At 37.0% G+C, this 24,219-nt stretch overlaps 2 protein-coding genes across 11 annotated transcripts in view; both read left to right on the top strand.

Annotated features, from left to right (window-relative positions):
• The first annotated feature begins 823 nt into the window (after nucleotides 1–823).
• The window catches only part of LOC127511118 (gastrula zinc finger protein XlCGF8.2DB-like), a 128,790-nt gene continuing 105,394 nt past the window's right edge, over nucleotides 824–24,219 (top strand). For 2 of the 8 annotated variants that reach the window (XM_051891691.1, XM_051891703.1), the window contains exon 1: nucleotides 869–903. Coding sequence is in view for 2 of the 8 variants with exons in the window: in XM_051891689.1 (XP_051747649.1) it covers nucleotides 1,322–1,406; nucleotides 4,986–6,220 (1,320 nt within the window). In the remaining 6 variants the exon portion in view is untranslated. Of the gene's footprint in view, nucleotides 904–1,254; nucleotides 1,407–4,985; nucleotides 6,640–24,219 lie in introns of those variants that run through there. The other 6 variants (XM_051891688.1, XM_051891701.1, XM_051891689.1 and 3 more) reach the window with 5 other exon arrangements.
• LOC127511163 (gastrula zinc finger protein XlCGF57.1-like) lies at nucleotides 18,028–23,850 on the top strand. 3 transcript variants are annotated; one of them, XM_051891822.1, is made up of 3 exons: nucleotides 18,028–18,141; nucleotides 18,794–18,996; nucleotides 21,864–23,850. In XM_051891822.1, the coding sequence occupies exons 2-3, from the start codon at nucleotides 18,918–18,920 to the stop codon at nucleotides 23,192–23,194; spliced, it is 1,410 nt and encodes a 469-aa protein (XP_051747782.1). In that variant the 5' UTR covers nucleotides 18,028–18,141; nucleotides 18,794–18,917; the 3' UTR covers nucleotides 23,195–23,850. The 3 variants fall into 3 exon arrangements, with proteins under 3 accessions (XP_051747782.1, XP_051747783.1, XP_051747785.1); XM_051891823.1 differs by having other exon boundaries at nucleotides 18,095–18,141; nucleotides 18,839–18,996; XM_051891825.1 differs by lacking the exons at nucleotides 18,028–18,141; nucleotides 18,794–18,996 and adding an exon at nucleotides 19,027–21,747.

Here is a 24,219-nt window from a genome sequence, read left to right as displayed (position 1 = left end):
TGAAAGCCCCTAGGTGGCGTACTTGGCTATATTTAAGAACTTATTAGAGATTTTTTTTTTTTTTTTGCTAATGTGAACTTTTTTTGCTGCTTATCTTAATCATTTTTCTCTCCACCTTTCCATCGCACCACATTTGCTATCATATTTTTGCCAATTACAGAAATTGAACTTGCATGGCTTTAATCATTGAACTATATTTCTCTTTTATTATAAACAAAATTGATAATATTAAAGAGCATTATTGCTGAAATCAATGAGATCAAAGACAGCTCATATGTTCCTTACAGAAGACAGATTTATTACTGTTCAGTATGTGTCTGTTATTCCACAGAGGGATATTATGAGGAATAAATTATGTTTATTAATCAATTTCCTGTAAACAAGTACCTGTTTTGAATCTGAGAGCTTAAGAGATTAGTCACATTTCAGCGCCATTAAAAAAAAAAAAAAAAGATTTTAACTATTTTAATTTAAGTGTTCCACTCAGTCAAAATCAATATTTTTAAACCCATCATCAGTGTAATCCTTTACAGTCACGGCCACAAAACAAAGATGACATTTAACTTTATTTATTGCCCTGATATTCTGTGGAGAAACTGAGATGGAGTAAGATGGATATATTCATCATGATAAGGATTCAGTTTTAGTTAAATTAAATGGTAGCTCTCTCATCAACTGTATTATAATTGTGATAACTTCACACTTGCTTACATTTAGATATAAGCCATAAGCTTTTGAAGAAAATGTCAGTAGTATTGAAAGCTTTGGAAATCTGTGACTTATCCTTTGAATTAATCCTTTATCTTATCATTTGAATGTGTGTGAACGGGACTTTTATTTTGGTGTGACATGACATCATAAGGCTGCGCCGCACTCCTGCATCTGTGATTCTGCTGAAGAAAGGTTTGTGTTTTTAATAATTTAAAGTGTTTAATTCAATACAACCCTTTCAGAAAATTACATAGAGAACTATGAAATAACACTGTAGTGTATCTAATAACAGTAATGAACATAGTTCATTCAAAATATTCATAATTTTAATAAATATAATCATTTACACTATATACTGGCAGATTAAAAGGGATGCAATAATAACAAAGTATAAATAGCATCTAATTACTATGTACACTTATTGCAAAGAACTGCTACTTTAACATGGTAAATAGAATATATCACTATTTATGTAAACAGCATCTACTACTATGCACTCAAGAGATTTAGTTTGGATAATTATTCTCATCTTAATCATGACAGAGTGTCCAAACACACAGAGAAACTCCTGGTGAAGCAACTGAGATCCACGTGACACACTATTATAAAGATGGAGTTTATTAAAGAGGAGAGTGAAGACGTGAAGATTGAAGAAACATTCAGAGTCAAACATGAAGAAACTGAGGAACAAACAGGTTGGTTTCATTCTCAGTCTTTCTGTGTCATGATCTCTTTATCTTTATTATTTGTCTCGTGACAAAATGAATGACATCACATTAAATTAGTAAAAACAAACAAAAAGCCCCCCAAAATTTTAAATGTTCCAAAATTTCAATGGTTCACCACTGGGGGGCGATGATCTCTGTGAGCCCATGAATCAAGTCTATAGGTTTTACCTGATCTCTGATCAGTTTTATACATTTTGTAGACGTTTTAATTAGACATCAGTAGGCCTATAATTAAAAATAATAATAATAATAGTTAATAGTCTCTTATTAGCTGAGCCATCCATAGAACAAACACAACAAGCCCTCAAAATTGATAAAAGAAGGCATTTTATACAGACACCAAATATTTAATCTTATTTATAGATTTTACTTTCAATAAAACATTTGCAGTGGGTTTGTAAAAGGTGTTTATTTGCAAGAGTTTATATAGTGTTTTGACCAGGATTCAAACCCAGTCCAGAACACTATCGACTCCCCCACACACTTCCTTGATTTGCACAAACAACATGTACGTTATAATTCAACAACACTTGTCTGAATCGTTGTCAAGCTTATTACAGATCAACACGTGCAAGTGACCACTAAGTGTCACCGTGGAGACGAGTGTCGGGTTGTTTCGAAGCCTCGACACAATTCAGGTCTTTTGCTTCAACTCTCGGTGCGTTCCAAATGGGATATATCGCCCTACGAAGGGCACTTCGGAATGAAGGGTACAACTGGACACTGATGGACACCCCATGATCCTTTGTACAGGGAAGTTGTTTGACGTCACAGAATGGGTACAGGAGGCTCGGAGTTCAATTTTACCTATAAATGTATAGTATTTTTCTATACTATAATATTTATATGAGTTAGATTTGGTACATTATTATGGTAAAAATGACATTCAGCCTCGTTTTCTGAAATCGCGTGACTGGCAGTTTGATACATGCTCTGAACCACTGATTCGAAACAAAAGATTCGTAAAGCTTCAAAGCTTCATGAAGCAGTTTTGATATCGCCCATCACTAGATATTGTTGAATAAAGTCATTTTGTTTTGTTTTTTGGTGCACAAAGTATTGCTTAATAATATTAAGGTAGAACCACTGTAGTCACATGAACTGATTTAAATCTTTAGTAGCTTTCTGGACTTCTGAAAGTGTAAATTAACTTGCTGTCAATGGAGGCCTCATTGAGCCATCAGATTTTATCAAAAATATCTTAATTTGTGTTCTGAAGGTCTTACAGGTGTGGAATGACATGAGGGTGAGTAATTAATGACAGAATTTTCATTTTTGGGTGAACTAAACCTTTAATGAGTTTTATGTATATTTAGTTTGTATCCTGAGTATGATCCAATTTTTTAAGGGAATACATCCAGTTCAGGGCATGTGAGAAACAACAACACATCATCACCCTTGACTACCACTCCTTTTATTTCTATAACATCTCTAAATAGCTGTGCCAATGGCTCAATAAATAAAGCAAATAGGGTAGGACTTAGTGGGCACCCTTGTCAGCTTCCCCTTTCTAAAGTAAAATAATCCGACATGTCACCATTAATTTGAATTCTTTCTGTTGGGGTTGAATATAAAGATTTAAAGTCATTTCCAAACCCAAAACATTGCAAAACTAAACATAAGAAATCCCAGCTCACTGAATCGAATGCCTTTTCTGTGTCTAGACTAATTATGAGGTTTAGTTTTATTCTGAAATATATTGTCAATAATATATAGGGTTCACCATGTATTATTGTATGTCTGTCGTTGTTTACAAAACCTGTTTGATCTGTATCTATTAAATCTGGAAGAATGTGTTCTATTGGTTTAGCCATTATGGATGCATAAAGTCTGTAGTCAATATTTAGAACTGTAATAGGTCTATACAAGCTACATTCCATCCTGTCTTTTTCTTTCTTTGGAATTACAGTTATTACCGCCTCCCTCCAGGATCTAGGGGGGGTCACCTTCCTGTAAGGTGTAGTTAAAACATCCATGAATCATTGACATCAGTTGTTCCCTAAATGTTTTATACCAGAAAAACTGTCCATTCCTGGTACTTTAATGGTTTTGATATAGCCTTAGTTATTTCCTCTGTAGTTATATTTTGAGTTAATATTTTGCTTTGTATTGATCGATTGATGGTAAATCCAATGTGTGCATTAAAAATCTTTGTTTGCTTGTAAAGTGAATATCATTTTTCGAGTGTATTTATATATTCTTTATAGTACCTTTCAAAAGCCTGTTGTATTTCAAATATGGGACACAAGCTGTGAGTATAGAGGAGTCTATACTAATCTCTCAAGAAAAGAATTGAGCGAGAGCTGAGCTGTCTCACCGCGTTCTGTCACAGTGAATGCATTCACCTCCCTGAAGAGCCAAACTTGAACTGGCAAGGCAGGAGCCTTCAAAGAGAACACAGCGCAGGGAGAGATAGCTCACAAGCAACTCTCAACCCAGCACATTCTCACATATTGCTATGCACAATTCCATGATTTCAACATATCAATGTGAAATACGGAAGAATTGTATGTGGGCAGTTTGGGAGGAGGAGGTTTATTTAATAATATCCAGCTCTCTACCCATGTCTAATCCCTCAGAACTAGATGCACACCAGGTGGAAGCTGCCACCGAAGCGGGCTTCCTAACCATGGAGCCAACTGGTAGAGCATGAAAAAGGGAAAATTCCTGTCAAACTCATCCACTAGTTTATATCTGCAGTCCCTACAATCCAAACCATCGCACTGCCTCAGCAAACACAAGGTCCAAAATGTGAGGTGCAGATGCTTGATTCTGATCCCTTAAGATAAGAATCAAGTGAGACCATAGCTTCCTCACTATGACTCATATACATATTGCATGTGCATATACAGTTCTCTAAAAAGCTGACAGCACTCACTCTGCACTCAAGCCAATATCTTCATATGCACTTAGACAAGTGGTTCCTGAAGACAAAGAAGCTGATGACGTTCTACGGGTGCCCTTTTATCCTTGCAGTTGCACCAGTAGTACGTCATAGGCTGACGGTGGCCAGTGTCAAGTTCATTGTCGTGTTTTCACACATGCTTCAGACACTGGTCATGCCTGAGGCATTCCCTAAAGTGTCCTCTAGGAGAAACAGTGCAAGTTTCTATTTGAAAGGGAACCCACTTCAATCTTTTCGGAACATTTGTTGACTCCAATATTTTTGTTAAATCCTGGGACCTCCGGTATATTTTTGACCTCACATTCCCACCCGTGGCATAGGTAAAACCGCCTGATCCTGTTAGATTTGTGTTGGGGCCAATGACATCCCAATCCAGTGCTCTACTGTGGGTTTTTATAAGGTCTTTAAAAACTGCCAACTTGAAAGTATTTGGGACGAGTCCTAAAGAAGGCAAAGAACTAACAATATGGATGAGGTTCTGAGATTACAGATTTTTATTTTTCAGTTGTTTAGAGAGTATAGGATTCAGCATACATGTTGTTGGATTTGATATTTTACATGTCTGTATGTTTTATGTTACATGTCTGTTGCTTTGTGCGATTAAACCAGTGTTGACTTGTTTTTGTTTCTTTTCACCCTAGACCTGATGAAGCTGAAACAGAAGAGTCAAGTAATTGAAATGGAAGAGAAAAATCAGTACTTAGTTAGTTACTCACAGACAGAAACTAGAAACCTCCAGATGAGAGTTCACACTGGAGAGAGCCCTTTTACCTGTCAACAGTGTGAAAAGAGTTTTAGTCGAAAAGAAAGCCTTAAAGTCCACTTAAAAATCCACACCGGATTGAAGCCTTTGACCTGCCAACAGTGTGGAAAGAGATTTAAACAGAAGAGAGACCTTAAAGTCCACATGAGAATTCACACTGGAGAGAAGCCTTACACCTGCCAACTTTGTGGGAAGAGCTTCTCAGTAAAAGAAAACCTTAAAATCCACATGAGAGTTCACACCGGAGAGAAGCCTTTCACCTGCAAACTGTGTGGGAAGAGTTTCTCACAAAACGGATATCTTAAGATTCACATGAGAATTCACACTGGAGAGAGACCATTCATATGCTCTCAGTGTGGAAAGAGTTTTAAACAGAAAAAAAACCTTAAAGTCCACATGAGAATTCACACGGGAGAGAAGCGGTTTGTTTGTGATCAGTGTGGAAAGAGCTTCAGAAATAAAGCACACCTTAATTATCACATGAGGATTCACTCAGGAGAGAACTGTTTTAAATGTCATCACTGTGAAAGGAGTTTCACTGACAGGATTCATTTTAAGGATCATGTAAAGACTCACATTGTGGTGAAGCCTTACATGTGCCATCACTGTGAAAAGAGTTTCACAAAAAGAGTAAACTTTGAGAATCACATGAGAATTCACACTGGAGAGAAGCCTTTCACCTGCCCTCAGTGTGGAAAGAGCTTCACAAAAAGAGTAAACTTTGAGGTTCACATGAGAATTCACACTGGAGAGAAGCCTTTCATCTGCCCTCAGTGTGGAAAGAGCTTCACAGTTAAAGGAAACCTTAAGATTCACATTAGAATTCACACTGGAGAGAAGCTTTACAAGTGTCTTCAGTGTGAGAAGAGATTCACAAGCCGAGCAAACCTTGAGGAACACATGAGAGTTCACACTGGAGAGAAGCCTTTCACCTGCCCTCAGTGTGGAAAGAGCTTCACACTTAAAGGAAACCTTAAGATTCATGTGAGAGTTCACACTGGAGAGAAGCCTTACAAGTGTCTTCAGTGTGAAGAATGTTTCACATATCACACAGAACTGAAACGGCATTTGCAAACTCATTCTGAAAAGAGAATGCCATTTTCCTCGGTGTGATAAGAGGTTTAGAAAAAGGAGCAATTTCAACAATCATCTGAGCATTCACTCTGGTCAAAGCCAGTTTAATTGTGATCAGTGTAATAAAAACACACACATATATATATGAAAAGTCATGTAAATGTGATGTGTGATGTGTTTATGTTCTTTGTTAAAGAGTACAGCAATAGAAAATGTGTATCTGTTTGAAATCAAGGCTACTTTCACAGCGCAGCTGAATGTGGGCTTCATCTGATTGTCCACCTTCATGACTACTTCTTTTATGTGTATTATTTTTATTTATATCATTCACCTTGTTATATTTTATCTTTTGTGTACATTTACTACAGTGGCCACACGTGTCCATCTTCTTTGTTATAGTGTCAAATATTAAAGGGAAACCTGGGTATTAAGTCTGGGATGGCTTAATATAACATAAATGATGTCTCTTCCTGGAATATTTAGTAGAAAACGTATGATTGATTTACATTATCTAAAAAATCCATGACATATTTTGGACAATGGGGGGCGGCATTTTGTTTAGGTGCACAGTGCATTCTACGTCTATGACGTTATTTTTATCGCAACACAATTCAGAATATAATATATGATGCCACATTGTGCAGCATTTGGTTGTAATTATTAGTCGATGAGCCACAAGAGAAGCAATGTAAGTCTTCACTGTAAGTATTCATCCACAAGAATGTGGATGAATAAAACTTCCTAAAGAACCACATCTTTGTTCTCTCCACTTCCCAGTTTAACTGTGTGTAATGCATTCAGGTGACATATCAGACGATTTTTACACATCAATCATACAACAGTTGTTCGAATAGCCACAGAGAGATTGCACAATGTTTTCATCATCACTCATTTTGCGCTCTGGCTCAAATTGAAAAGGCGTCAACTGTGATAAACAGACATCCACTCTCACATTGCGTGTGTAACAGAGGCCAGATAAACTACTGCACATTGACGCCCGCTAGAGAATGCGGTGTTTAGCGTCATTGGTTTACCGTCATGGGGCTCACATGCCAGCAGCTATCGGACCGGGGTTCGAGACCGACTTGGAGCAGGGTGGTTAGGATTGGAGAGTGAGTTTAGGAGGCAGAGCAATGAAGAGAGGGGTGTGTTTGTTTGGGTTGATTTTCAAATATCAACAATGTCAAATAGCGTAGTTCAAGATCTACTTACAGCACCTTTAACTCATGACTCCAGACCTATGTGCCATCCGGAAACTTGTGTTCTGCAAGGGAACGACACCTTGCGGTACCATCCCAAAACCATCACAAAACCTTGACTGTTCAAAGCTGGTGGAATGTCATCTTTCACATGGAATTCTTCTCGGGTTCATTTCTTCTGTTCAGTCCGTCAAGGTCAGACCTCCTCAAGTAAAAACACGTGTAACACTCTATATGCCTCTGTATCTAGAGTGCCCTGGGTTTGTTACTGATTCACTGATAGAATTTCTCAAGGAATTTGGATAAGACACAGTAAACTCACAAAATAACAAATTTGTCAAAAGACCGAATAAAGAATCAAATTTCAAATACTCACTTTTTACAACATTTGTGCAAATTAACCACCAAATGAGGTATAAATGACAGTAGAAAATTTTACTTTACTGATTCATAAATCTTTTGTGTATAGTCAATACTTTTACATGTATTTTCAGTCACTTATCAACCTTCACTGGGCCCAGACTCTTTGAAATGTTTGAAAATGTCAAAAATGCTACCAAAAGAAATAAACATAAAAGACAGTGCAGTCCTGAGCAATGCTTGTGTGTGTTGGGGCAAAAAAATGCTATAGCACCACTGAACTCTTAATAGAGCCAACAATAATGGAAAATATTACTCACAAATGTCACACGAAGTCCTTCACATCCAGTCAATGGTGCAAAGCAAGGAGTATCAGGAAGGAGAAAGATGTGCTGCACCTGGCCTGAACATATATATATATATATATATGTATATATTATGTCAGGAAATAACACACAGCCAAAAGGACTCTTTTATTCCTGACTGAGCCTCAAAAGAGACACAGCATTAATGTATTCTTTGTTCAGGGCAAAAAAGCAGTTTTAGGAAACAATCCAATTAATGTCAAAGTTGACTTGTATAATCAAAAAGTAACAAAACCGCCCAGTTGACTCCAATGGGTATCAAAAAAGGACAGGAAGTAACAGAAGAATTCTAAAACATAAAATGAGTTCTTTACATTGATAACTTCTACTCAAAACACCAGATCACACGTCCAGTTTCACTTGAAATAGTGAATTCTTTCAGCCAATAACACCTCAGCATACAAGACAGCATGAACAATAAAATGTAAGATGTTTTTAATATTGTCATGGTTCAGGTTCACTATAAAAGCAGAAGAAATGGGATATTGTGTGTCTAATGTAAATCTAAAGGGCTGTAAAACATCTGATTACATCTGTTCATGGTTTCTGTCTTAATCCTTGTTGTTTGTGTGCTGTTTAGTGACTGTACTGCGGAACCGTCTCAAGGAAGTGTAGAAGAAGTTAATGGACAAGGAAGTGTTGAAGAGGTTAGTAACCGCGGTTTGAACCCATTAGTCTGAATAAATGACCTGTGCATGGTTTTTGGATCATATACTTGTCTAATGTTGTGCTTTTAATAAGAGATGAATGTAAGATGTCATCACAAATAAGGGTGTAGTGAAAGTGCTGCGAAATTATATTTCTATATTAAATTATATATATTGACCCTAGAAATTATAAAATAGTCAGTAGTGAGTGTAAAACGTTTCTGCTTTGACATATTTATTACGTGTTGAATTATTTCACTTTCAATTATTAACTGTTTATTGTGTGAATATTACTGACTGCTTTTGTAGATTTAAAGATGGCCTTGCCACTGTGCAGTTTCTGACAGCACTTCAGCAGCATCCAAGTGTTTTGAATTCGTTCCTCTGCCACACCGAGAAGAAGCTGACAGCGACTGCTTCGGAAAACCTCTTGAACCTGAGAGGAACCCAATGGCAGTGGATTGTAACTTGCTTTTATGCTTCAAACAGGACAAAGTATTCCATGCAAGTTGGGGTGGGTGGAAGAAATTAAATTATGAATAAATTGTGTCTTCCAAAAATATGATATGGGTTGTAATGTAATACGTTTATAATAAATCTGTGCCCTTTTTGAAGTCTGAAAGCTAGTAGATCCACTGTCGTTGTATGGACAAGAGCGAGCAATTTGTGTTCCGCTGAAGAAAGCAAGTCATTTTTGGGTTATTTAATGATGAAAAGAGTGATTAAGCATTTCTAACTTTTTTCAAAATTCCATCATTTATTTATTTTTTTGTCTTTGTAGAACATCAGACTGACGTGCCGCTGGAGAATGTGCTACTGGCCTGACATCACTTCCATCACAACCATGCATTGAGTTTCTTGCCAATTCACCGTTCCCAATGGCAAATACATGCACAAACACACTCAAGTTACCACTCTTAGAGTCATTTTCAGGCTCTCAAGGATTTTGGAATACAGAATTCTCCAGGTTTTGGATGTTTTTAAAGGGTTAGTTCACCTAAAAAAAATGAAAATTCTGTCATTTATTACTCACCCTCATGTCGTTCCACACCCGTGAGACCTTCGTTCATCTTCAGAACACAAATGAAGATATTTTTGATGAAATCCAAGAGATTTACACAACTGACACTGACACTTTAAAAAGTTCACAAAGAGATCGTAAACTAATCCATATGAATTGAGCAGTTTAGTCCAAATTTTTTGAAGAGAATCGATCGCCTTTCATGATGAACTGATTTAATTTAGGCTTTTACTCGCACATAAACATTCATCAGCGAACATAACCTCATTGGTTCTCGCACGTCAAGCAAACATGCTTGAGCTTCAATTTGCCACAACTGTTGTGTGCGTTGATCAGTGTTTATACATGAATAAAAGCCTAAATTCAATCTGTTCATCATATAAAGTGATTGGTTTAGTCTAAATTTTCTGAAGAGACACTCAATTCATATGGATTAGTTTTACGACCACTTTATGTACTTTTTGACGCATCAATGTGGTAGTTGTGTAGCTGTCAATGGAGGGACAGAAATCTCTCAGATTTCATTAAAAAGATCTTCATTTGTGTTCTGAAGATGAAAGTCTATCAGGTTTGGAACATGAAGGTGAGTAAATGATGTCGGACTTTTTAATTTTTGGTGAACTAAACCTTTAAGAAAACTTTGATCAAAATTTACATCCTCCATATTTTCAGTTCACAAAGTATCTCATTCTTGCCTTGTGTGTATTGCATGGTTTAATTTTTAAGTAAGTTGTTCCCAGGTGGTACTCAGTGGTTTCCTCTGTCATTTTTAAAAGAACTCAAGTTCAGAGACCCGCTGTTTCCTTCATTGTGAAGTAGGGTTGTAATGCTTCCTCTGGACACTGAAACTGACTGTGTTCCATTACAAATTCTAAATATCCCTGGATGTTTTTATCACCACATAACTGCGTTGTCAGCCTCGACTCAGGAAAAGCACTTAACTCGTCTGCAAAGCCACAGTCCCTTGATCCATACCTGAAAGAAGTTACATTTCTGTCCCTTGTGGATTAAGTTCTTGCATCAACCGCATAACATCATCACGTCTAACACGCAACTTGTGTTTCTGCACAAGTGCTAACCACGATAGCCGAACAGCTGTCCCGGGCCACGCAGCTCTGCTCTGAAATACATTCTTAACTCTTTCCCCGCCAGCCTTTTTTTTTTTTTTTTTTTAATTGTATTTTTAATAATTTTAACAAACATTCCATGGTCCCCAGAATATTTTGTTGAATGAATATCTGAAATAAACACAGAGCCTCTGCTTTTAAACAACAAACACATTTTATTCTGGCTTCATGCATTCTTTTTCATCAACACTTGAATGTGTGTAAGGTTCATAAAAAAAAAACATTTTGAGCAAAAAGCTGAAAAAATCATGTTTTTATCAAAGACTACATCTGGATGGGATTCAGACCGATGGAGTAGATCGAGTCCATCAAAGCTTCACAGTCCTGTAGCTCGTCCTGGGTCGACATTTCATTTAGTAACAGAGGCAGTTTTGAGTTAAAAATAAATTCACTAGCCATGCATAAACATTTTTTTCTTTAAACTACAAACTTTTACATACATGCTGCTCACGTATTATTGTAGTTTGTGCTGAATACTGACTTTAGCCATGAAAATGTAACGGTAGAAAAGTAATGGAAATGAACCCCAGAGGGTTAACAGCTGTTTTGACACATAAGAGAAGATTTGGGTGACCGGAACATTCAGTTCTTACCAACAAACAAAACAGAGTTCAAGAGAAGGAGGCTAAATACAAGAAAACCTGAGAACAATGTCTAAATACAATGATAAATGCTTCTCTGGAAAAAGTAAAGGCATGTCATATTTTACAGATTGAACTGACATGAGAAATGAAAAACATTCAGTTGATTGAACAGAAAAATCCAGGGAAACAGGTTCACTTCAACTGTAAATATTCTTCTAAAATATTCTTCAGAAGTTTGCTTTCCTTAACCTGTTCGCCTGCACCCCCGTTTTGAACAAACCCAATAAATGGCATAGCTAAATTAAACCAGATACAGTTCATGAAGCTTTGCACAACTAGCATCAGTGTGGTCTCATTTGAAAGCAGACACTTGGCAGTTTGTTACCATGAAGTATAAATATGAAAGGCTTAAATGTTGTAACGGGAAACCAGATTCAGAGACAGACGTGAGTGAACCAGACAGGTATATGAATTATGTCAGGAAACAGGTAAGCAATGCAGATATTGATGATAGGTGAATGACTGAGTCTTTTCTCTCTTCTCTCTTATCTTGTGCGTACACAGGAGTAATGAGACAGATTGTAGAGCACACGACTGATGTCACATTTGACACTGAAGCTTCAAAAGTGTGTATCGAGTTCACAGCACATGAAACTTTCTCATGAAACTCTGTGCCTGAGAGCAAATTGTTTTCTCAGAAACACGTGATCAATGAAAAACGAGCCTCACTTTCTTTCCAGTCATGTGAATGCTTCACCTTGCGTGTTGGAATGTTTGAACCCAGACCACTACTCTGAGTTTATGGGAGTTCAAGTCCATTTACTAACACACACACACATATAGGCTATATACTATACTGTATATTACATTGGTAAGGTTAGAAGGAGACGCTGGAGAGGATTAGGGGAGACCGTCGCTGGAAAACAGATAGCAGTTATGTAGGCATGAGTCCTCGTCCACATTGGGGGGTAAGGAGTGTGTGCTCTTGTAGCCTGGTGAATCCGTGAAAGGTTTTCCCTCAATAAACTCCTGAATCCTGTTTATTGGTAGTAAGTTGTATTTGTTAAGTTCAGGTATTGGGTAGGATTAAGAATGTAGAATAAGGCATTATTATGTGCTTTACAAGAACTAATAAACTAGTAATGTGCATGCTAATAAGCAACTAGTTAATAGTGAATTTGTATTTCCTAATCTAAAGTGTTGCTGGGGAAAAAAATATGAAATTGGCTTTGTTGCTAACTATAAAATCACTGCAGCGAAAAACCACAGGCCTGATTTCTCACTTCTCTTTCTTTGGGTTTGTATCAAATGCAAACCCCAAAAAAGAAAAAAGAAACATTCCAGTGATTTTCAAAATGATCATAAACATAATCGCTCCTGGTAACAGCACAGCATCAAACATGACAATCTATGAGAACAAAACCATGTTTTTGCTTCAAACTCACTTTATAACGTGTTTGACATAACCTTCTGTGATCTCATGGGGCTTCTTGTCACATAATGAGGCCGAAAAATATAGTATTTTATAGTATTCTATGCTGTAATTAATGCTATAATTACATTATAAATATACTCCACTGTCATATGGCATAATAAAACACTCGTGTTTATTGTCTTCATGTTTCATCAGTCAAAACGTCTCTTTCTGCATGTTCTTCAGCTGCCGCGATCTCTGGATGTTTTTGTCCATATCAGGGATTTGTAAGATTTACGGCTCGGTGAGTCTCACTTGTGGACTTTCTGCATGAGCCGTCCTCACAGACATTACATGAGAGTGATTAGAGATCCTTAATGCTCACATTTTGAGTAAACATGGAATAAATATTACTCCTCTATAGAAATTTGAAGTAAACACATGAGAATCCATCAATATTTCTCCAAATGTGCACACTTTTGAACTGAAAGCCCTGAGGGACATTGTTCTGTCAAGACCATCATTTCAACGGATGCAGCTGAGGCTCATGTAAAATCTCATGATGACAGAAGTTTCTTAGAGTAAAACAGAGGTCAAAAAATGAAGCTTGAGGATGATTAAACAATGGGATCAATTAAAATATTCAAGCATTCATTTATTTGTGTGCTGTTCAGTGATGAACATTCAAGTTTTGAAACTAAAAGAGATTAGAAAAATAGAAGAACTGGAATTTAAAGGCTGAAAATTCATTTTATTGCAGGAAGACCTAGTAAAACGTGTAAGTAGTAGAGATGTTTTTATCATCCAGAGTAGATTACGAGGAAGATTGCTCAAATCACGGGCGTCTTTGGTTCACCAGGCCTGCAGAGCATATATTTTTGTAAAAACAAGGAACATATTCATGGGTTTGCAAAGAATGTTCTTGGCTCAAGTCCCACAGACCCACCAGCTCCGCCCTCAATGACAGTAAAATTGACAATTTTGGGAAAGTCCCTTGAGCAACATCTCGGCTCTACGCCCCTTACCTTTCCCTTATAAAGGGAGAGAGCAGGATTGAAAGACACGACTCAAGTTCAACACGACTCAAGGTAAGTTATTAATTAAATACTTAGAGATTGCATTATTTTAGAGTTTTCGATAAAAATGGACACATCACAATAGGCTTTAGTTGCTGAACTTCATATTTACATCTTTTCAAAGATAAAGCAGATTCACGCAACATAACACCTAATGTAAACTCAACGAAAAGAAAGAAAGCTAACAAATTGCTCATGGATTTCTCATTTTGAACCAATCCTAAAGATTTCATAATGCAAACAACATTTCAGTGTGTAGATCCACAATAACCGTAAACTTAGTCAAAATCCTTTATATCTTGTTTAACAGAAGTCAAGAAGTGAAATACGATGGTACATTCAATACTTCACACCGTACTTCATCAGCTTGGACCTAAGCCACGAAATATATTCAAGAGTCATATCGAGCAACATCAGCGAATTCCAGCTCATCAACTGAGACATGCCAGTATACAAGACATGGTGCATTTGATGGTACATCATCACGGTCCCGAAGAAGCTGTGAGGATCACACATTACGCCCTGATGAAGATGAACAAGAAGCCGCTGATTAGACAATTGAAGGAATTGGTCAAGGAAGGTAATAAAAGTGGTTTCTCCTCCTCAGAGACATTCATGAGTGGAGATTCTTGTGCCTTTGATCATTATTCATGCATCCAAGCGTGGACATTTCCTAAACATTAATGCAAATTAACAGAAATACAAAAGTTGTTGCCAGTAGAAAAGTCTGCCTGTGCTGAATTTATAGAATAAAAAAATGCTATATGAAATAATTGAAATCAGTTTTATTAAATATTTAATTGATTTATTTTTAACCAAAAGAAGCTGAGGACATCTCACACCATGTGCTGCAGCAGATTACAGGAGGTAATAAAGAAAAGAAACACGTCAAAGAAAATATATACATCTCTCTTTATATTTCAGATGTTCCAATGCAAGCTGTAAGAGCATGCTTTCTGACCAGTTATTCTTATCATTTCAAGATGATGATGATGATGAAGATGAAGAAGAAGAAGAAGAAGAAGAGGATGGAGAAGGATATGGATATGAAGATGGAGAATAATCAAAATGAATAGGTGGTTATCCTCATCTCTGGTGCCTCTACCCTAATTGCTCATTTAATTTTGAACGTGTAATGTCTGAATAATTGTACAGACAAGGAATAATAAAAATAAATTACTCAGACCCTTCAGTGTGTGTGTGTGTGTGTGTGTGTGTGAGTTTTGACAGCATTATAGTTTAACAGTTTGGTGATGATTGATCACTTCAACATGTGACAGTAATGGCTTAACGATTTTCAACAAAGCTGTATTTATGTCACCGTAACTCTTCAACCGTATCAAAATAATTCAAATGCTTATTACAGTAATGCTTTCCATCAGCAAATCACAGCAGCTTTCAGTGAGAGTGAGACGGAGCAACTGGAGATCTGGGTAAAATAGGCTCCTGAGTGGAAACTGTGCAACAACATAAAGACAATATATTTATTATACTTTAGATCTCAAGTTTGAAGTGTCTGAGTATTTCTAAATAAAAGTCAGTAAAATGTATTCCCAATTTTTGTCTATTTAAAGTATATTTATACTCACCACTCACAGTCACTAAATACCAGGTTCTGGCATGAATCTCTAGATGGAGCAGGCTGATAGGTCTGATAGATAACTCACATCACAAATGCCAGTATTGTTGCAGTTATCAGTCTTTCAGAAGCCCTCCTCCTTCCCCAGCTCCACCTGTGTAGATCTGCTACGGGGTTATTTCATGTATGTGCAGCAGCAGCATGTCTTACATGCTATTATGCATGTTATTAGTTATTGATGAACTTTTCATTAACAAAACATGAATATACATTCATAAATTATTAATAAGTGGTATGCTAATGATTTACTAATGTGCTGTAAGTTATCTTAAAAACAAACAGATCATTAGTAGATGGTTGATAAGTTATTAGTTGATACATTATTTATCACTTATAAATCATTGGAGTATTTATGTCAAAATTGTTTTAGTATCATTATCTCAATAAACAATGGTTAATTTATAAAATTAATAATAGAATTGTTACTTAACTCCCTTTTTGGCCATTTCCTGGAGAAAACAGGATTAATCAAAAATGGTGCCCACCTTCCTACAGCTTCCAAATGAACAAACAAATAAGCAACCAGTAAGATTGTTTTTAACAGCAGAAACAGTTAAAGAGAGAAGAGAAAGGACTGATCAAGGTGAATGGTGACATTAATCTCTACACTTAAACTGTAAGTGTAAATGTTGGAGACACTCTCAACAATCAATAAAAATAATACCATAGAGTGATGTTCGATTCTTGAACGAATCGTCCGGTTTCGAGCGAATGCTGGCGTTGCTCTCCGGTTTTATTTCTTTTAATTTTTGCCCATTCTGAGGATATTTTATGCCCTTTGATTGAGATCTCACCTGACTATTTTTCATCGCTTGCCATGGTTGACCGAGTCGGTGGATCTGAATGTGTGAATCATTCGGTGAATCCAGACTGAAATGTGGTGTTATTTCATCTATGCACTGGTGTGCTGGAGTTCTACTGTTTGTTCTTCACAATACACTGGGCCAGCTAACCAATCTGAGAACATTGCGTATTTCGGTGGGAGGGGCTTCATAGAATCAGGAAGTCAAACCGGCCGTTCAAATGACAATGGATATGACGGTTTTTGTTTTGTTTTGTTTTAAGACATGTTAAAGTGCGCCCCATAAACACAATCAAGCCTAGAAAAAAACACTGAACCACCCCTTTAAGTTATTTTAAAATTAAACAATAACACATGGTCATAACGTAATACTTTAAATTTGACTAAAATAAATTTGTATTATGTGCAAACAAATTACAATGAGGTGGTTGTTTTGCAACAAGGTGGAGATGTGTTGATGAAAGAGTGACAGGCACAAGTGAAAAAGTAAACACACACACACACACACACACGTGAGAGACAGAGAGATATCAGGAAAATGAAGACACTGAAAAGATAAATGGAAGTGAAGGTGTTGTTCAAGAGAGAACCTTTTATTAATTTGTACGGCCCCAGCCTAAGGATTTAAACTTTCTCATGTGATGGTGATGGTCATACAAAAAATAGGGTTGTCCGTGGTTTCAGAATTTGTTGTGGGTGTATGGGACGGCCTGGATGAGTGTGAGTGTGGGATTTTGCTCCAGTCCGTCCCTGATGGACGCTACTGAGACAGCACCACAAAACTCTTCTTCTTGTAAAGCTGAATTTGACAGAGAGAATAACCTAAAGTGCTGGATCTTACGTTCTTGTACTTGGTCTGTCAGCCCAAATAGTTGATGTTTTGGAAAAACTGGAGATGCATTTGAATGGGAGGAAGTGTGAGGCAGAATGATCATGAGTGCTGTAGTTCTGCTGATGAAACTCTTCCTAGAACTGCTCACATCCTTTGCTTTGTCTTCACCTGTGAGGACGGCCTCCTAAAACCTGAATAAAGCGACAGAGTTTGACTGCTTTAGTCAGACTTCACGACTGCAGCGCGACAGTTCGATCTCTGGATCCTGCTGAAGATTCACAGTCTCCTGATCTTCACCAGAGAGTAAAATTATGCTTGTAAATCAATATCCAGTAAACGAGAACCTGTTTGTGAATCTGAGAGCTTAAGAGATGTTTAGTCACATTTCAGCACAAATTCCATACCACTAATTTTTATTAAAAATAATGAAAAGTAAACCAGATTTTACTACCATTTAGAAAAACTGATTTTAGCCGTTTTAAACTGAGATGGAATAGGATGGATTTAGACTTCATGATAAGTTTTAGTTAATACATCAGTATCTCTCTTCAACCATAAACCTAATTTTTAACGACAAATTCTGAAGTTCTTTTCAGTCATTTGTAACATGAACACTGGACTTCATCCTTGTCTGAGAATATCATGATGCTCTGTCGTTGCGATCACCTCACACACTTGTTCATATTTAAATATAAGCCAGTAAAAATTGATATTGATAGCTTTGGGAATCCGCGATTTATCCTTTGAAGCAATTCTTTATCGTTTCATTTGAACGTGTTTTCTGTGTGTGAATTTCTTTTCTTTTTTGCGTGTGAACGGGACTTTTATTTTGGTGTACTGATGTGACGTCATGAGCCTGCGCCGTTCCTGCATCTGTGATTCGGCTGGAGAAAGGTTTGTGTTTTTAATCATTTAAAGTGTTTAAAACAAACTGTTCATACAGTTTTATAGAGAACTTTGAAATTAATAAATTGTTTTTGCATTTTATGCATTTTATAACATTGACACTAGTACCGCCAGGGGTCGTTGTACACTTAAAACCGAAAGCGGGTAAAATTTACCCACGCACATGACTACTGTTTTGATTTGAATAAAAAACCTAATATGTCACTGTATTATGTCACTATCTTCACAAAGTAATGTCTAGAGTCATGAAATGATTGTTTCTAGTCATCACCTGTGTTGATTTATGTTCAAGGCTATTTTAAGCATAATCACTTTTCTTTAACGGTGAATATAGCCTAAACCAGCCTGCAATGACAACGAGAATTAGAAGGAAATAAATACATATTACATTAAAATGTCATTAATAACATATTAAGATAACCCATGTTATTTAAATTACTAAAATACCCTAAATAGTAAATAAAGTGCAATAATAATTCACCACACTGCATGGGATGTATTTGCAATGACAAATTCAAACGCACAGTTTCACCTAATTAATTATTAATTTGTTTACTTGCATCATTTATAATGTACATAGGAGAAAAGCCCCAATAAACTTGAGGTAATCATAAAAAATGTTTTATTTATTACATCATAGATCGGAAGTATTTCTTCACACAAGGCTTGTATTTTTGTGGAGAAGCTAGAGGGATGGAGGTGAAGAAATGATGACATTCCTTCCCACCTGGAGCGACTGAGATCCCTGTGACACTATTATAAAGATGGCGTTTATTAAAGAGGAGAGTGAAGACGTGAAGATTGAAGAAACATTCAAACATGAAGATACTGAGGAACAAACAGGTTGGTTTCATTCTCAAAGTCTTTCTTCAGTCATTCTGCCTCATGATCTCTTTATCTATACACACAACTCGTGTCACAAAAGAACAAAGAAATAGCCAAAACAAAACAACTATCTTGTGTAACATTAAAATCCATAAAAATTACGGATTTTTGAACATTGCCTTTCATGCAGCGTGTAATGTAGCTGTATGTGAATATAAACAGTCTGCAAAGTTGTAAAGCTGAAAGTGCATCATAAATGAAGTCATTGTCTCTCAAAAGAAAGAATCGACTCTGAACCACTTAAACGAGTCGTTTGCAATTCGAATCCCATTTCCACGAAGTTCACACGTCACAAGTTAATACATTTGCATAATAATAGAGGATGGATTTTTTCATTCACGTTAGTGCTGGGCTAACGTACGCACCGTCATCGATACTGTTGATAATACAGTTCTCACATGTGCACCGCGATAAATTAGAAGTAAATATCAGTTTGTTGATGGATATACACTTGTTAATGCTGATGGTGAGGAATTACAGTTCATACATCAATCTGAGTAGTGTATCACTGAGAAACGTCCTGCTCAAGTCGTTCTTGCCATGGAGGTTCTGGCTGAATAATTATTTCTTCCAATATTTTATCATTGGACTCGCACTCCGATTGATATGTTAAAATCAACGCCATCGTTACCGTCTTCACAGTGTGTACAGTCGCTGAGCTTTAGGAAGCCGTAAGCAGTAGACCAATCACAACAGACTGGGCCGTCTGGCCAATCAGAGCAGAGCAGGAGGAATTTAGATTCATCCGAGGAGTTGTTCGAGAATGTGGTGACATGCAGTGTGTGTATTATGAGAAAATTAAAGTGTTTTTTGACCTTTGATACATGTACCCCTGTTGTAGGAGACCTCCAAAACTGAATTTAAAATAGCATAATAGGGACACTTTAAAACCAATATCTATTTCTGAATGATTATGCAACAGTATCTAACAAATACATTCATTTTGCAAAACACAAACCATGAAATGTGAGTGATCAACATTATATTTGTCTAATTTTAATTTTTTTTGTGTGTCATCTTACAAATCACTTTATCAAATCAGGGTTTGTAAACATTACTTTGTTTCCAGGCATACTGATTAAAACACCTTTACTCCTTGAAATAATGACATTTAAAAGGAAATAAGGCTAAAAAACACTTTCTTCTTTTGAGAAAGAAATGTAATAAATGCCGTTAGGGCTGTCACGATATTAGATTTTTCACACCACGGTTATTGTGGCCAAAAGAATTCACGATATCGATATATATATCGCGATATCTATAAAATCCTTAGGGCTTTTTAAGACCTGAAGAAATAAAAATTTATACTAGCATAGTAGCCTATACATTATGGCTGTTACCAATCAAATGAAATCATTATCAACAAAATCCATCTTTGCACAGGTGACACAGAATGAGAAGTGGCATTAATATATTTACACAGCATTTACAATATGTCTACATAAATTTTATTCAATATTTAAATATGGAATTATTTCTAATTTTAACTTTTTAATTGAAATGTACTTTAAATATGAAACTAAACTGCCAGTAGGTGGCAGCAAGTCACTGTCGTAATGAGTTCATTCATTTATTCATTCATTCAACCAATTTGTTCAAATGACTGATTCATTCAGGAAGGAAGCAAGTGACTGTCATTATTGAATGGGTCATTTAATCATTAATTAAACTGATTCGTTCAAAACGCGGATTCAGACAGTATAACAAAAACATTTCTGTCTGTTGCACGGCACTCTTGCTCGTGTGATATTGTACATCATATCATATGATATAAGTTAATGACAAAAACTCATCGGGGCAAAAATGCCCGTGTATCTTGAATTTTGAGGGCATATAACTGCATGCATATCTACATCACGCTGAGTAAGACGAGTAAAGAAAACGCAGTACTTATTAAAAGAATCACCCTTTATTTAGTAATCCGCAGGGTGATAGACACGAAGGTGGGTAAAAGGGTTGGTGGTGTTGCCACCCTTCGCACTCAGGCAAATTCTGCAGTGTTTTCTTTGAAGCCGAAAAACTCCCATACTGTTGAGCTTACTTTATTCGGGTGTGAGCTTGAGTTTCGGTTCATGTATTTTTTGTGCTCAAGTTCACCGAGACGACAGAAAGTGCATCCTGACTGTTTTCATTATTTTACAAAAGCACAACGTTTTGCTGTCATTGTGAGTTTACAGAAATAAAAGTGGACCCTTTACAGTTTGCATTACTCTTATCTGTATGACCAAAATGATGGAGTATTTAGGTTAAATGCAAGTGATCACACCGGTCCGGAGAAAACACTCTCTCCACTCAAACACTTGTATATGCACCAATTAATAGCACATATTTATCTAGGACTCAAGTTTCATGTTTTGCTACTACTTATATGTTTGAAGTGATAAGCCATATTTGAGGTTGATGAATGATAGGCAAAAGTTTGAATTTCCTGCCATTAACATTCTCTCCCTCACGGACTTCCTGTTTAGTTTATTTTTTCTGTGACAAACCGAAAATCTTGGTTGACCCAAGCCTCTTCTAGTCGACTAACAGTTAGCTGACTATTAGGGGGCAGCCCTAGTTTCACTCCTGCGGCTCCCTGGAGATCTACCTTCATCCAGTGCCAATCCTGCTGCAACACACCTGGAGAGAATATAGTCACACTGGAAGTGTTAAATGTATCTTCTTGTTAAATCCCAGGACCTACAAAGAAATAACAATATTCACAAGGTTCGGATAATATTGTTTTCAGTTGTTTAGTGGGTAAAGGATTCAGCATACATGTTAGATTTGATGTTTTACATGTCTAAATGGTGTTGACTAGTTTTTGTTTGTTTTCACTCTAGGCCTGATGGAGCTGAAAGAGAAGAATCAAGAACTGAATGTAATGGAAGACAAAGATCAGTATGAGAAATGTCATGATTTCATGACTGGGGAGAAATCTATTAGTTCCTCACAGACTCATAAAACAAAAACTAGAAACCTCCAGATGAGAGTTCACTCCACCTGCCAACAGTGTCAAAAGAGGTTCACTCGAAAAGAAAGCCTTAAAGTCCACATGAGAATTCACACTGGAGAGAAGCCGTTCATATGCCCTCAGTGTGGAAAGAGATTTAGACAGAAAAAAACCCTTAATACCCACTTGAAAGTTCACACTGGAGAGAAGCCTCACACCTGCCAACAGTGTGGAAAGAGTTTCAGTCGAAAAGAAAGCCTTAAAGTTCACTTGAAAATCCACACTGGAGAGAAGCCCTTCATATGCACTCAGTGTGGAAAGAGATTTACACAGAAACGAATCCTCAATGATCACTTGAGAGTTCACACTGGAGAGAAGCCTTACACCTGCAAACAGTGTGGAAAGAGTTTCTCACTAAAAGGAAATCTTAATACTCACATGAGAGTTCACACTGGAGAGAAGCCATTCATATGCTCTCAGTGTGAAAAGAGTTTTAGACGGAAAGCAGACCTTAATTCCCACATGAGTAATCACACTGGAGAGAAGCCTTTCACCTGCCAACAGTGTGGGAAGAGCTTCACACTAAAAGAAAGCTTTGAGATTCACATGAGTGTTCACACTGGAGAGAAACTATTCATATGCTCTCAGTGTGGAAAGAGATTTAAACGGAAAAGAGACCTTAATATCCACATGAGAAATCACACTGGAGAGAAGCCATTTATTTGCCAACATTGTGGAACGAGTTTTGCATTAAAAGGAGCTCTTAAGACTCACATGACAGTTCACACTGGAGAGAAGCCGTTTGATTGTGATCAGTGTGGAAAGAGTTTCAGATATAAAGAAAGTCTTAATCATCACATGATGATTCACTCAGGAGAGAAATGTTTTATATGTCATCAGTGTGGAATGAGTTTCACTGACAGTAATCACCTTAAGAATCATGTAAAAATTCACACCGTAGTGAAGCCTTACAAATGCCATCACTGTGGAAAGAGTTTCACATACAGCACACACCTTGAGAATCACATGAGAGTTCACACTGGAGAGAAGCCTTTCACCTGCCCTCAGTGTGGAAAGAGCTTCACGATTAAAAAAAATCTTAAGGCTCACATTAGAGTTCACACTGGAGAGAAGCCTTACAAGTGTCTTCGGTGTGAGAAGAGATTCACATATCACACAGAACTGAAACGGCATTTGCTAAACCATTGTAAAAAGAAATAGTCTTTTCCTCAGTGTGACGTCACGACTCAAAGGTTTTGTTATATTTCTGTTGTTTTGTTAGTGTGTGTGTCTGTCTAGGAATGTCATCTGATTGCTGCTATGTCCTGATTGGTGCACAGCACTTTAAAAAGCACGTCATCGCTTCCTTTACAGCAGGGGTGGGGAACGTTGATCCTGGAGAGCCATTGTCCTGCAGAGTTTAGCTCCAACCCTAATTAAACACACCTGAAGCTAATCAAAGTGTTCAGGATTACTAAAGTTACAGGGAGATGAGTGTTTTTTTTTCAGCTAAACTTGGCAGGACAATGGCCCTCCAGGATCAACGTTCCCCACCCCTGCTCTACAGAAACATCTTGTGTTTGGAGAAGATAGAGTTTTTGACTGTATAGTGCAGAGTTTGTGTGTGTTAGGATAGTTTGAATGTGTTAAGAGTATTGCTTGTTTGTTGTATTTGGGAAAGTAAAGAGTCTGCCACTGTTTGATCTGTTTTTGTTTGAGTTAGGTTTGTATATTCTTTTTTCCTTTCTCTTTTCTTTTTTGGGTTAAGGATTAGGAAAGAAGTTTAAAAATAAGAAAGTTTTATTTATTTTGGCCCATTCAGCTCCTAAATCAAGAGTCCCAAATTAAGACAATAAATCATCATTGTTCCAAATTCACTGCATTTTCAGAGTCTTTCATGTTGCACCCTTTTCTCTAGATGGGGCATAACAGACGAGGTTGCCATTTCTTAAGAGTACTTTACAGATCTTTAATAAGACTCGCCGGCTATTGGTGGGACAATGTAGGTACAGCTTCTCTGCAGTGATGTTCACCAAGCAGCTTTCTGAAGGTCTGACCTTAGGTGTCTCAGGCGTCTTCAGTAAGGGTCGATCATTAACCTTGAAGAAGATGTACAGGTGTCTGCGATTACAACTTAGAGTGTCCTGAGGTTACACTCTGCAGCTTGATGGGTTCTTCTACAATGCCAACATCTCTTGTTTGATTGTATCCACTGTATTTTCTGATCTCTGTTCAGTCTCTGGAAA

The sequence above is a fragment of the Ctenopharyngodon idella genome, chromosome 4 (assembly GCF_019924925.1).
Source record: "Ctenopharyngodon idella isolate HZGC_01 chromosome 4, HZGC01, whole genome shotgun sequence".
In the NCBI taxonomy this organism is placed as follows: Eukaryota; Metazoa; Chordata; class Actinopteri; order Cypriniformes; family Xenocyprididae; genus Ctenopharyngodon; species Ctenopharyngodon idella.
This window is presented reverse-complemented; position numbering and strand designations above follow the sequence as displayed.